Genomic DNA, 13,887 nt, shown 5'->3' with positions numbered 1-13,887 from the left:
CATTATGTAAAACAGTCACTTATAAAAACAGTACAATATTATACCGACTGACTTCACTTGTTGTTGTTTTTTACAGTGCTGGGGTCATCTGGTAAAAAGGTCGTCTTTCATCAGCGGCTGGACCTTCTGTTTGTTGCACCGTTTCCTAATGCAATGATTAAAAACAACAACACTGATAATAGTGTTCCCAGCACGAAACAATGGGCGGAAATCCCAACATCCGTTTAACTGAAAAATGGCATTCATGCGCCTGCTGTGTTGCCTTCCTCAGGATACAGTAGGAGAAGTTTTCTAACACATTTGAACAGCAACTATTAAATTCTCGACAACAAAAAAAAAAGAAATATATTATGTGGTCATTTTGTAGTAGGGTATACTGATAAAGGTAGAGGCATCAGCTGTTTAATGTCCAAAATCATACACCTTTTTTTTTCTTTTTTTTTAATCACTCTTAAATGTGCCCTCAACATTTGGACATTACTGTTTCATTATGACATTGTTCTATAGTAGTAGACCTACACTAAGTTATTTCACATTCACAAATAATTATTAGCACTTGTTTAACCTCAAATGGCAGCAAACATAATGACATTTCAAATGGCACCATGTCAGTTATCAGAGGTTGTTGAATTGATCTGCTGCGTCTAAACTTTCTGACACTGATTGCTTTGTCTCATGTGGCAACACTATTTCTTGTGTTTTTTTAAGGGGGTGAAAAAAAATCCCCCAGAGTATATTTGTAAATGCTTCAGGCCCTCTGTCTGGTTGTTTCATCAAGTCTTGCACCATCAAGGACTTCTTGTTTTTGCCATATTGACATTAAATTGCGGCTGTGGGGTGACTATGCCTCTTGTGGAGGGCTCACACAAGACTCCTGACAGTCGTGTGCATTTCACTTGTCATCCATGATTATTTAGCATATATGTGCTTTGCTATTGCTGCAAACCCAATCTCCTTCTGTACTTTCAAAGCAAACTTAATCCTACTCTGCAGCGAAGCCAAACAATCTGCCATCGACAGTTTCCCACATGCAGTCCACTGCCAGTCTTTCCACACTGGTATGTTCAGAGCTCCTTCTCTTGGGATTCCACCAAAAACACTTGTATTTGAGATGATGTGGGCAACCTACAGACATCTGCGATTGCATCGCCTAGAGTAAATGAAGCTCCTTACTCTGAACTGTAATGAGTTATTTATTTAGTTGAAGGGGCTACCAAGAGATGATCTGGAGATGGAGATCTGTCCCATTCCAGCCCCCCCTTTTTTCTTTCGCTCCTCTGGGAGAGAGAAAATGGCAGTGTGGCACCAGGGAAGGCAGGGCAGAATATCAAATCTTTTCACGCAAGCTTCCAGGCAATCATGGGCCAGACATGGAACAGCATGTAAGCACAGGGCTCATGTTCAAAAGAGTGGCTCTTCTCTCACTTTAATATTTGTATCTTTTTTTTTTCATGTATTGAATTACAGTTTGAAAGATTTAAGAGAGGCCTTCTCGACAAACAGGAGATGTATTTTATGATACTGGTGGTAAAACAACTTTGACAGCTCTTGCAGGGATGCCTTCACCACTTTACCCATAGTCTCCACACTTACATGTAACAAACTGTAATGATGACAAAGCTACAGCTTCAGCAAGAAAAGAGTTTAGATGTGGTGATGGTTTGCCTTTACAGGACACTGAAACAACACAACTTAGGGTACAGAAAACCACATTTCAAAGAAACTTATCAAAGCTCTTTCTCTGCCTGTCCATTGAAAAAAACTCACAGAGTGCAGACAGCAGCCCACTCGTGTGCGCGGTGATAATTAGCAAGGGGAAGTATTAAATTAAAGCAAGGCAGTCATTTTATGAGGCAAGCATTTATGAAGGTAATAGCATCCCTATAAATTAACGACCTCCCAATGCCTCCTGATGTGTTGCCACTCATCAGGTCCAGAGAAAACCACTGATACGTCCACTACGTGACCTCATCCGTTCAGTCTTGGTATTCTTGCCCCCGGGGGTCACTCTGAGATGAGAGCTTGGGAGAGTGGATATTTGTGGAAGGACATATGGTGTCGAGACAACATGCATGTTGTCATTACATACAATATATTCTGGTATGCACTCAATCAAAATGAAAAGAGAGTGTATTTGGGTCAGTGCGTGTCTGTGCGTTTTGCATCTACAGTATGTGTCCATATAAATACTTTTCACCACAAAATACTGTGAATTTCTCTTTTCTGAGGCTATATAAATTGATTTCCCAGACCACTTATCTTATGTCAACTCAGCTGTAAGTGCAGACACACCCTGCCTCTAGTCCAGACTAGGCATGGGAAACAAGGTGCTCACTTTACATTTTAAATCAATCTCGGTTGCCAGGGGGGAGTCATCCCTAGATGAACAACATGAGGCTGAAATAAAGCCCACCAAAATGACTGCTCCTGTGGAAAAAGGCAGGGAGAGCAAGAGCAGGAGGAAAGCAGTGCCATTTAGAAAGCCTAAATCATCCCCTGAACTATAAATCCACTGACCGCTCATCATTCAGCAGCATTTTAAAAAGCCCTTAAAGAAAAACACAGAGTGAAATGAATATGCTGTCACCTCTCATTTGAGTCTGGCCCTCTGGCTCAATAAGAAAAGTGTTGTTCCCTGGAAGGCTGCTAGCCCGGGCTGAGCTCTCAGGTTTAGGGTTTACCCCTGTCCCACATTCTCAAGGCTTTTACTTTGGGGCCCGCGTCTCCCTTTCCTCCCCCACGTCCCCCCAGACATGTCTGACAGGCTGAACTCGATGTGGGCTGCTCACCAGACTACAAAAATCATTCATCTGTTCCTTCAGACGGTCAAATCTGGATCTAATAAAGGAAGCTTGCCTATTGATCCTATTCATGGGGAAAGCTACTGCCAACTCTCACCACTGGAGGGCTCTCTGGCTCAAGCTAGGAGCGCCTCATTGAGGACTTTGGTGCCCTTTCGTTAAGAATGGGAGAAATTATGAACAAGTGATGATGATTAACTTTTTTTGTGCACATTAGCTCAGGTGATTCATTATTAAAACATGTTTAAAGATCTTGAGGAAACCGTTTTCTTTCCTTTTTAAAATTAGTTTGTATTAAATATTAAGATGCATGTGATTTATCCAAAGAAAAAAAATACTGTGTACAAAAACAACTTTAAGAGATTGACATCTGCAAGATAAGCTGTTCGTTTCCTACTCTGAACAGTTTGAAGCTTAAAAAGGGCCTTGTGGGGTCATTGAGGCCAAAGGCAACAATGGCACCCTCCCTCTTCACCTGTGGCACAAACAAACGTGTGAAACAGGAAACATACGCTGCCGCGCACTGACACAGAGCCTGCCAGATGAGGGCAGACGTTGTTTTCTTTTAAACACTCAAGTGAAGCAGAATGAAAGCACACAGGCCGCAAAACAACACAAGAAACATCCTCACACGGGCGGACAGGGATAGGGAGGCATCTAAGAATGAAAGAGGCGAGAAGCAGCGAGAAGGAGAGTGAGTCACTTTTAGGGTTGTGTTTATGTGTGGGTGAGGGCACTACCCCAAACGCCTAGGCAAACCACAGCATTCCACGCCGGGTCTTAAAGAGACAGAGCGACGCTGTCATCATGGGTATTTGGGGAGTAAAGTGTTAACATATGGTGAGGGCTATTTGAGACGGCTGGTGAGACGCGCAGAAGCCAGTAGGTGGCCATGCCAGCTCTCTGAGTGCGTTCTGACAGAAGACCTCACCAGCTCAAACTGTATGTCGGGTCGTGTTTTAGAAAAAGTAGGTTCAGAGAGAGATGTTTGTTTCAGTTTGTGACAGAAACTGATCAAAATAACATCAAAATTTCACGTCAGGATTTTTCATTCAAAGCCAAGCAGACATTTCGTTTTGGGCTGTGCCATGCCGCTGCTACAATGATAGTTTCAGATGTACTGTATCTGCACTGCAGAGAGCCAGTGATAGAGGGCAGAGTTGAGCTGTGAAACAAGTGTGATAGCAGCAATGTGTTATGTCAGGCTTGTGTGTGAAACGTCTCTCAATAAGTTACAAACCTTTGAGTAGACCTAAGACTTAGTTCAGCATTGTTATCACTACTGTAGAGATTCCTGGAGCCCTCACCTTAACTGCAACTTTCACAAGTTAAACAAAATAATATGTCTCCTATGAAGTTAGCTGATGGGAACCTCTAAGATTCTTGAATCAAGACCCTCTGGTATATAGTTTTAGTTGAAACGTTCACTGTATATTGTAAGGCTGGTAACACAGCACTATGGGGTGCCATACTGAAAGCATCTTCCATCCATAGACAGACAGCAGAGATGGTGAGCAGTCTATGACAGGCCCAGATTGCATGTAGAGGAAGAAAAAAAGCTCACTGCTAGGAAGAGAGTGAACGCAGACGAGAGAGAATGAGAAAATGAGAGAATTGTGTAGGTGTGAAGAGGGAGGTGAGAGCATGGCGGTTGTGCTGTCGTGTTGACAATGGCGGTTAGAGAGTGGGTGAGGCTAGGGGAGAAAGTTATGGGGGTGTTTTGGAGAGAGAGCTTCTGAGAAGGAAAGAGAGGATGCAGAGAAGGAAATGAAATGGAGGTTAGGGGGCAAAGAGAGAAATAGCCTGTTTCCTCCCTGAAAATCCATGGCACAATATGGACTTAACATCCTTAAACCATCAAGTGAGCTCTAAAAATAACCCCTGTTTCTGCAGAGTAAGGGGTGGGAGTGGGAGTAGAGGTGAGTGAGGTGTGGGTGAGTGGGGGCGGCTGGCGGTTGGAAATGGGAATCGGAGCATGAGACTGGGAGCGAAAAGTTGGAGAGAAACAAAAGAAACACCACCCTGCCAGACAGCGGTGATGAGAGATGGGCCAGAGATGCGAGGCTGCTTGGGTGTGTGTGTGAGAGAGAGAGAGAGAGAGAGAGAGAGACAAAGATGGAGAATAAGATGGAGAATGAGTGAGAGTGGGAAGTGTGAAAGTAGAAGAGAGAGAACCCCGATCTAGACCCCAGAAACTCAGTTATGGCAGTACTTTCACTTGGAAAACACACTTTTTGGAAATATAATTTCTCTAGTCTTGAACACTGAATCAAACTGAATGAGGGCAGAGCATGATAACGCTGTTCACCGGCTGCACTTTGCTGCAGGTAGCGAGTACTACGGGACATTGACCCGACACCTATGGTTACTGTATATTGCAGATTCAGATTTTTCCACACACTAGGTCCTAAACCCCTCCAAAGTTAACACTGAGCTGCCTTCTGGTCAACACCTTGGTGAGTTTCATTCTGCTTCATCTCAGTCAGAGAAACTCTGATGTGGAGCAGCCTTACCTGTATTAGCTCATGGGTGATGTGGCTTCTATCACGGTATGTCATCATATATCACGGTAATGGTACACATCATGATAGAGTATTTGTTCTATAAATACAATAAGAAGTGGTTTAAAATAACTATACCGTACTTCATGCTCTGTATTTACAATTTCACTCTCCTCCTCCATGTTGTCTTGTCACTCTCTTCTTCTGTGGTGTTTGGCAAACCAGCTTAGTTACCGCCACAAACTATCGATCTTACGTCACGTGAGAACAGTCCTGCTGCTCACATCATGTTACCTGGATTCGTGAGATCACGCGAGACTCGCAAGATCACGCGCGATCACGCGATAATCTAGACCCGAATGTATAGCAGACAGCTCCCATGGTGGAAACATTGGGCCACACCCTTTCCTTACCCTCTTCCACTGTGTTTGCGCGTCCATGTCGAGGGTTCGCCATAAAGTGCCATCCCAAACCAATTACCGGGGAGTGGAAGTGGGTTATAAAACCCCCCAACAGCGAATCTGCACCGATGCTGACTTACTGACCACATGTAACGCCATGTTGTGTTCGTCATGGAAGACACAGACAATGAGTTCCATAAACTGCTCAAACTAAGATCAACATTTAATATTTTAACTGCAATTACAGCCCTCTGCCCTCCAGAAAAACATGTATTTAATTTTTTTTATTATTATTTAATTATTAGTCTACACGATACCATGGTTACAAAAAGTTACGAGAGAGGGAAGTTTGTCCCGAAGCTTGCTGCTGTATTGATACCATACACCTTCATGAAGGGTGCGTCATTCAGCTGCAGAGTTCACGCAGTGACAGAGCACCTGGATTTCAATCAAGCAAAATCCCGAAATGTGAAAAGTGTTCAAGAGTGGCCTCCTCCACGCTCAGCAACAGCATTAATAGGACTGTCTTGTTCGTATTACTACAAGTTCATCAGGAAATGATTTACCGCTTCATAAAAGCGCTAAGTCTCATTCACACACCAGAGCAACTTAGGGTTCAGTGTCTTGCTCAAGGACACTTTGACATGACAGGGGGAGTCAGGCATCAAACCCCCAACCCACTCTACCTCCCACGTGACAGTGCTAACCACTGCGCCACCATGCCGCTTCCTGCATGCACTGAGAAGAATGTGCCCTTCCAATGGACTTCTCAATGTCAGGATGCATTCATTTACCTGAAACATGCACTCTCAAACCCAGTGGCTGTATTCCCTGATTTTGCATTACCTCTCCCTCTACACAGATGCTTCATGCTCTGCTATCGGCGCTGTGTAAGCTCAGACACAGGGACACCAGGAAAAAGTAATTGCATATGCTCGCCATGCTCTCACAAAAGCAGAAAGTAAGTGGTCAACCTACGATAGAGAACTCTGGGCGGTGCAACATTTTTTTCCTCAACTACCTCTACAAGCAGCCCTTTGTTATTGTCACAGACCACAAACCTCTTCTGGGTCTCAGAAAAATACCCCTAGACAAAGACAATGGTTATCATGCACAATGGGCTCTTGAACTTTTGAGTGGACTGTAATTCACCTCAATGCAGATGAAATGTCATGTCGCCCTACAGAGCAGAGGACCTCCTGCACAGCTGCTGTCAGTCCACACCCTGACAAGAGACACTCAAGTCCTGTAAGTCCATCTTGTCCTGTCAGTAACCAGACTAGACCACGGCCTCCTGGTCCAGACTTACAGTGTCCTACACAGTCTGTCTCCTACAAATTTGAGCTTTAGCTCCCTGAAGATCTGAAAAAGGAACAGCAACAAGATTCCATCCATTAGCTGGAAAGCTAAAGGTCAGAAAATCAAGTTGTTGTCCCTCGTGCCTTAAAAGACACTCTTCTACAGCTGCTGCATGGAAATCCAGTAGCTGGTCATCTGCCTGCAGATAAACTCCTGAAGTGTGCCCAGCAACTGTGCTGCTGGCTATTCATGTCACGTGACTTCAAGGTGTGGTGCAAGCAATAATGATGGAAAATCATCCTGCCTGGGAAGAAACATTTCCATGGTCATGATGATTGAGACAGAGGTGTAGCTATGTAATATTTATTGACAAGAATCTGATGAGGATACAAGTAAACTGGGTCGAATAAATACATCTTTTTGTTTTTGTAAAGCATTTGACACAACTGGAGCTCCAGATTGGTCGGGCGCATCATCGCATCAGGGCAGTAAACCAAGCTGTGTAATACAGAAAAGTATACTCATTCAGTTTATTTTTATTCAGACTTATTGCAACCCACCTGTCACCTGGCTGGGTTAAAAAAAATAAGCATGTGAGGTATTTTTAGATTTTTTTTTTTTTACCCAGGTCTGGTGGTAATGAGGTAATGTTGAAATTGAAGTATATAAGGCAGGGAAGGAGACCAGGCACAGGACACAAGACAGACTCTCTTGAAAACCAGCCACTGACAAGCAGCTCCTTCTTCCCTCTCATCACCCCGATAAGCCCTCCTCTGCAGCCTGAACCACACACCTCATCACAGGCTGGATGAACTGAACGAAGCCGACAGGTCTCCTAGCGGCACTGATGTTGTTATCAGTGTGAACACAACAGGGATGTAGTGGAGCTAATGATACATCTTTCTCACAACAAGTGACCAGGGAAATGCTGCTGAAATACTGCTAGAGCTCAGCCGGGTTTTTGTTTACTTCTCACATAGGATAAACTTAAATTAACAGACTGTAATCGCCCCAGGTTGTGTGTGTAAACTGTGTACAAATGAGTTGATACTGTGGCGAGAGAGCCACTTAGGTCATCGATATCACTGTATGGAGAGTGTACAAGAACTACAATGGGAAATGTTTGTGTTTGCAGTTTCGTCTAATAGGAGTGTTATATTTATCATGTCCTTTAATCTGTATTCACTTGCTTCATTAATAATCACATTTAAATCTGATGACTTTGCAAGCAAACTGAGCAGAGGTTGGCTTGAATGCCAGCTGACTGAGGTAAATCACCATCATTTTGTCTAGTCCTTGTCCCTAGTTGGCGCAATCTTGCCCCTCATCATGCCAGTTTCTATTTTTCCTGCTGCGATCAACACTTGTTTCTGGCATGTTGTCTCCGTCCGCCTGTCTGTCTCTCTCCCCATCTGTCTCACTGATTGCTCTCCCTCATACGTGCCTCCCAGGCCTGCCTCTCCACCTCTCCTCTCTCGCTCCGGCCTTCTCTCACTTCTCTAATGAGAGTGTGTGTTACACAGGCATTCAGAAAACCTCCTCGGCTAATTACATGACAAGCATCTCGTTCTGGGACACTAATGAAGAGGAATAGCGAGCGGTAGACGCCACTGGAGTGGTGGTGGTGGTGGGGGGGTCAAGCTGGCCACTGGGTGGGGTGTTTGTGTTTGAGTGCATGTGTGTGTATTGGGGGGGAGTATTCTGGCGCCAGTCCAGCAGCTTATCAACCGGGGCATGTTGGACTCAGCATCTCGTTCTCTCCCTCCCTCCTTGTTTTGCTTTTTCCTTTCATCTTACTACACTCTCATCTTTTTTTTTTTTCCTCACAAAAGATCAGCGTAAGGGCGTTATTTTGCCAAGCAACATTAACTTTACACTTATTAAAGATGGTATAAGGTTTGAAAACCTCAGTCTTTTTCTCAGTCTTTGAAGTATGATGTAAAATACATGCAAATCCATGATCTGTCACTGCTCGCTGTCCTGTGTGCTCTACTGGCTTTTTGCATAATATCCTAAATGTGCAGTTTTCGTTTCAATGGAAGTATCAGTTGGCCGTAGGCATGCCATTAATTAAACACAACATTCACTGACAAAAGCTACAGTATATACACACACATAGCCTACAGATAAACCCACACACAGAGGAGACAGAAAAAGAAGAGAGAGCGACCTAGGCAGAAATCCAGCGACTCAGCATGTGGTTTGGAGGAACTTGTTCTGTCAAGAGGCACACTCGGACAGAAGATCGCTGTCCCGTACCATCCCTTGTGAAACGCTTGAGAAACACAAACCATCTGGAGGCAAGAGTGCACACTCTCGACCCATCAGATATTGAGGATGTTTGTCTGATTTACAGGGCCTATTTAGGACTGTTTGGACAACTTGGCTGAGGGATTGGTGCTTTAATTAAAGATAATATCAAGAGCTAATATTGCCCCCAAGACCTTTGCCTCACAGTCAACAGTGCAACAAAGTCACAGTTATGTGGGTGAGGGTGAGAGTCTTTACCACAAAAACTTCTAAATGAATGTGGTCAGGCCTGATACAAAGGCTCCTCCATGTTCTTTATTTCTCTGAGGTTACTGCCCCTTATTCCCCCTCTTTCTCTCTGCCGATGCCAATAGCAACGCAGGCTTTTTCAGGCCCAAGCCCACCGCAGTGATGGCATATTGATACTGTCATAAAATATTACATCCTCACTTTATTCATTAGAACTGGGCTTTAATCTAAAAATATCATGGGCAGGGAATAAAACAGAGTTTTCAGCGGCAGAAAGATTAGGCCTGTGCTTCTCTCTCTGAGCACCACAGCTCGGAAACACTGAGGCCCAAAATAGATGTTCTTCTCATAAAGGGCTCCTTCTTTGTAGTCGGCATACAGCAACAACATCTGCAGGGCAGTTTCTATGGGGGGAACAGATTCGGGCAAGCTATCAAAGAGAGAGGCGATCTCCTGTGAGAAGCGGTGGGCGGAGGACTTCCATATTCTCTTCTTTTTTTTTTCTCTCTCTCTCTCTCTTTTGCTCTTTCCCTCCATCTCTTGCTTCCAAAAATCTGTAGCAATCAGGACGATGCTAATAAAAGACCATTAATATCACCTGTCAGTGCTATCTTTGGAAGATCCAAAATGAGAAAATGAGACGAAAGGATTCACAGTCTGGAGCAGCTCACCAAGACGCATGGACCCAGCGGAGGACAGACAGCAGTAGGGTTTGGTGTGCTGATTTAAATAAAGCAGTGGGATGACAGAAATCCATCAACGTCCCAAGATAAAGACAACACATGGGCGACAGGACAGTCCCGTTTATTATTACCGATGTTTCATCTACAAAACATTTGGTCTGTGGAATTTATGTCTCAAAGCATGGTTTGCTCGTTTTGGTCGGACTTCAAATTATTTCTCTTTATCTTTAATGTTTTCTTAGAGATGTTTCAGGTTTGAATTCAGCAGTGTAGTGTATGGTGGGATTGTCACTTCTGAACAGATGGTAAGGATAAGAACATGACCCCTACGTGACTCCAGATTCTATATCTTTCAAGGTAGAGAATGAACCTGTCACGAAAACTTTCTGTCACCTTTCAGAGTTTAAGTTATATGGTCAAGATTTTCAACTCCTGGAGGTTTTTTAAGTGAGGAATGTGGCATTGAACGCTGCCCAGTATGAAAAGAAGAATGAAGGATAATCAAGCATTATTTGAAAGATTTCACATATTCAGGTAGACATTGAAACAGATCCATATCACATCTATTTGATGTAGAAGACTTTACTAAGCGAGTGATGGTGAAGGCCATAAACCCCTGCAGGTCTTTTGACTGATGGCTTTTACTTGCGCTGATGGCAAGGCGTTCACTATCTGTTTAATGTGAAACATGAGCAACACAGCCAGCGCATAGATGGAGGCTCTGATCGGAAAAAGGTGGCACCATAATGGGGAGGTGAAAGGCAAGGGGGCAATGTGATGATAGTGGCTTCATGCGGAGCAGAAGTGTATCGAGGGCCTCGCCTTTGAACTGGTGAGCCAGCTAATTGAAACAGCATTGCCGGGGCATCGGCTGAAGATCTGGATCTCATTCACCCCCGCTTTTATTCAATTTGGTGTCATCACAGGGGCGCATCCCATGCCTCTCTCTCCTCATGGCAATAAGTCATACCCTCGCCTTTTGCCCTCGACGTGTTGCCCATCTGTGTCCCCCGGGGGCCCGGGGCGCTGAGGCCCACAGAACGCAGAGGGATTCAGACGAGGTCTTGAGAAAATATAGGCTCCCTGCCACTGAGCCCCTTATGGTACTTCTTCACGCCTCTCACCTTGGACTTGACCCCCTCCCCTTTCAGCTCTTCACTCACACACACACACACACACAGACACACACACCTCCTTACCCCAAGACTTTCGAGATTTACTGTTAAGAGCAGGGGCTGTCAGGAAGTTTGAACCATGCACTTTCTAATTCAAACAAATGCTCCACTGGGGTCACGGAATTATCATGGAGTCACAAGGTGTTTCAGATGACTCGCAAGTGTTGAGAGTTAAGCTGATAGAGAGAGGGAGAGAGAGAGAAAGAGAGGGAGAGAGACATAAGAAGAGAGAGACCGCACTCTATGCTGTTAGGTAGCAATGCAACGGAAAGCTTGTGACCTTGCAGTGTGGAAATAAATAAACAAATAAAGCGATAAATAAGCAAATAGATAAAGTTTCACACTCTTTACCTGGTTATCACTAAACTCTATCAGAGCAGGTGGATGTAGATCTTGTGTTGTACGGGGGGAACTTCTCATTTCGCAGAAGAGTGGTCAACGTTTCTGTCATAGCTTTAATCAGTGTCCCACATGCATTGGCTGTTGCTCGGGCTTAGGAGCTACGAGGTGGAGGATGATATGATAGTCAGTGATGTACAGAAAATAAATATTCAAGGAGCAGATGCTTCTCAGGCGCATTCTGGCAGGACCTGAAACAAATTGATTTGACAGTGACAGCTTTTCAAATGGTTTGTTCACCATGCAGGACAATACAAGTGTATGCCAGGAGATATTTACCAGCAAATGTTAAGATATTGGGGTTTGATTGAAGAATTGATTGACACAAATGTCCAAAAATGACAAATTGGTGCTTTAAACAAACATACACACACAGCTTCTTTTTTTTTTTTTTTCCAGATGACAACATCACAGGAAGCCATCAGCCATTGTCATTATCATCACACCCCCTTCTCTATGTGATGTTTTCCTGCCTCTTTCCTGCTATTTTCCCCAGTAAGACTTTTGGCCGTCTGTGAGAGGAGAACAAAAAACAAATACACAAACTTAATTCAAATGTAGCTTCAATTAAAATAGGTCATTTTATTTCAACATTACCCAAAACAAGGGGAGAATATAGATCTAGGTTATTTAAGGAATGAGGAGCCTAATATGACACATCAGTTGCTGCCTTATTAACTTCATTGTTTAACTTCCCTGCAAAGCACTAAAGAAACTTCCTAGTTGACTTGACATTGGATAAACATACTTCACCCACAGGGTTGTGGAAAATCACAGTGGATATTAGACGGATGTTGGACTGGAAAAGTTAGATCCCTCTTAACCCATTACTGACCAGACCAGGCTCTCTACAAGTTTACACCTGTACATGTGCACATGAAGTCCAAAGACTACGCGCAGAGGGAAACCGAATTTGGAGAGGATCACCGTATGATTGAGGGAGGGACTAAAAGTGTGCATAATATTCCTTCCTCTGTGGGACTCGCTGCGAGCAGGTACAGCATCTCTGCAGTCCACCGCTCAGCTGTCACACTCAGCTGCCCTGCGCTTCCAGTTTACAGGAAACTTCTCACACCAACAGCCGGTAAGTGCAAAGTTTTATTGTACCAGAATTAACTCTACATCAGCTGATGGGATGGGAGGATGTGTGATATTATCGGTGCTCGGCGCTCCTTTGATGCTTCAGGGTGAAAGTGTTGGCTTCAAAGTTTCTCTCTTTCCCGTCAGGAATTCTCATAAAGCGTGCAGCGCGCTTTTTTTTTCCTGATTGAGATGCGCTGCTTTCGACCTGTTTCATCTCTCTGCGTATTTTTGCGACCTTGCAGGAGCGTTCAAAGCGTCATAAAAAAAACAAAGTAAAGTTGCATGCACATTTTTTTTTAATCTCTTTTTAAAATCAACTTTACCTCAATACTTAATTTTCCCTGACTTTGAGGGTTTGACACTGCCATCAAGAAGAGCACTCAAAATATACAATGTCTAAGTATGTTCTATTTATATAATAAAATGTATAATTAGGGTTATATGAATGCTTTGCTCTTTTATTTCTTGTTTTTTCCCCACCAAATCAATGACATTTAAGTAAAAGCCTAAAGGTAGTGCATGCATTTGAATGGCAGAACTGATTTGCACATTATTCACTTTGTGTATGGGTACTTTTTTTTCTGAAACAAGAGCATCTGAATCTTTTTGAGCTGATGAACATCTGCACGCATTGAGCACTGGTGCATCTTCCCTCAGTCTGTCAGCAGCTGCCACAAACTAGATATGCCAAATTGCTTAACATATGAATGTGAGGAGGATGAGACCTGCCACTGCCCATATACACCATCCCTCCTAATCCTTCAGCTCAGTTCCCAGTCTCTTTTGTTGATGCTGCTTCAAGTAAACAATGTTAAGTGATAAGCAAAGTGTGTAGGAGGGGAGGAAGGAGAGGAAGGGGAAGGAGAAGAGGAGGAGGAGGAGAAAGAGGAGGAGGCAGATGAGAGGAGGAGGCAGTGATACGGTGAGAGAGAAGTGATGAGAAGCCTCTGGATGGATGGATTTGCTTCAGCTGAAATCCTTTCTTTTCCACATAAAAATCAGCACTGTTCAAAAGACATATATCAAAACACTCTTGTACATCCGAT

General features: G+C 43.8%; 1 protein-coding gene across 1 annotated transcript in view; it reads left to right on the top strand.

The window, feature by feature from the left end:
* The first annotated feature begins 12,688 nt into the window (after positions 1-12,688).
* The window catches only part of ets1 (v-ets avian erythroblastosis virus E26 oncogene homolog 1), a 38,283-nt gene continuing 37,084 nt past the window's right edge, over positions 12,689-13,887 (top strand). The window contains exon 1 of the mRNA XM_070905912.1: positions 12,689-12,842. Coding sequence (XP_070762013.1) covers positions 12,689-12,842 — 154 coding nt within the window. The remainder of the gene's footprint in view (positions 12,843-13,887) is intronic.

The sequence above is a fragment of the Enoplosus armatus genome, chromosome 5 (genome assembly GCF_043641665.1).
Source record: "Enoplosus armatus isolate fEnoArm2 chromosome 5, fEnoArm2.hap1, whole genome shotgun sequence".
Taxonomy (NCBI): Eukaryota; Metazoa; Chordata; class Actinopteri; order Centrarchiformes; family Enoplosidae; genus Enoplosus; species Enoplosus armatus.
This window is presented reverse-complemented; position numbering and strand designations above follow the sequence as displayed.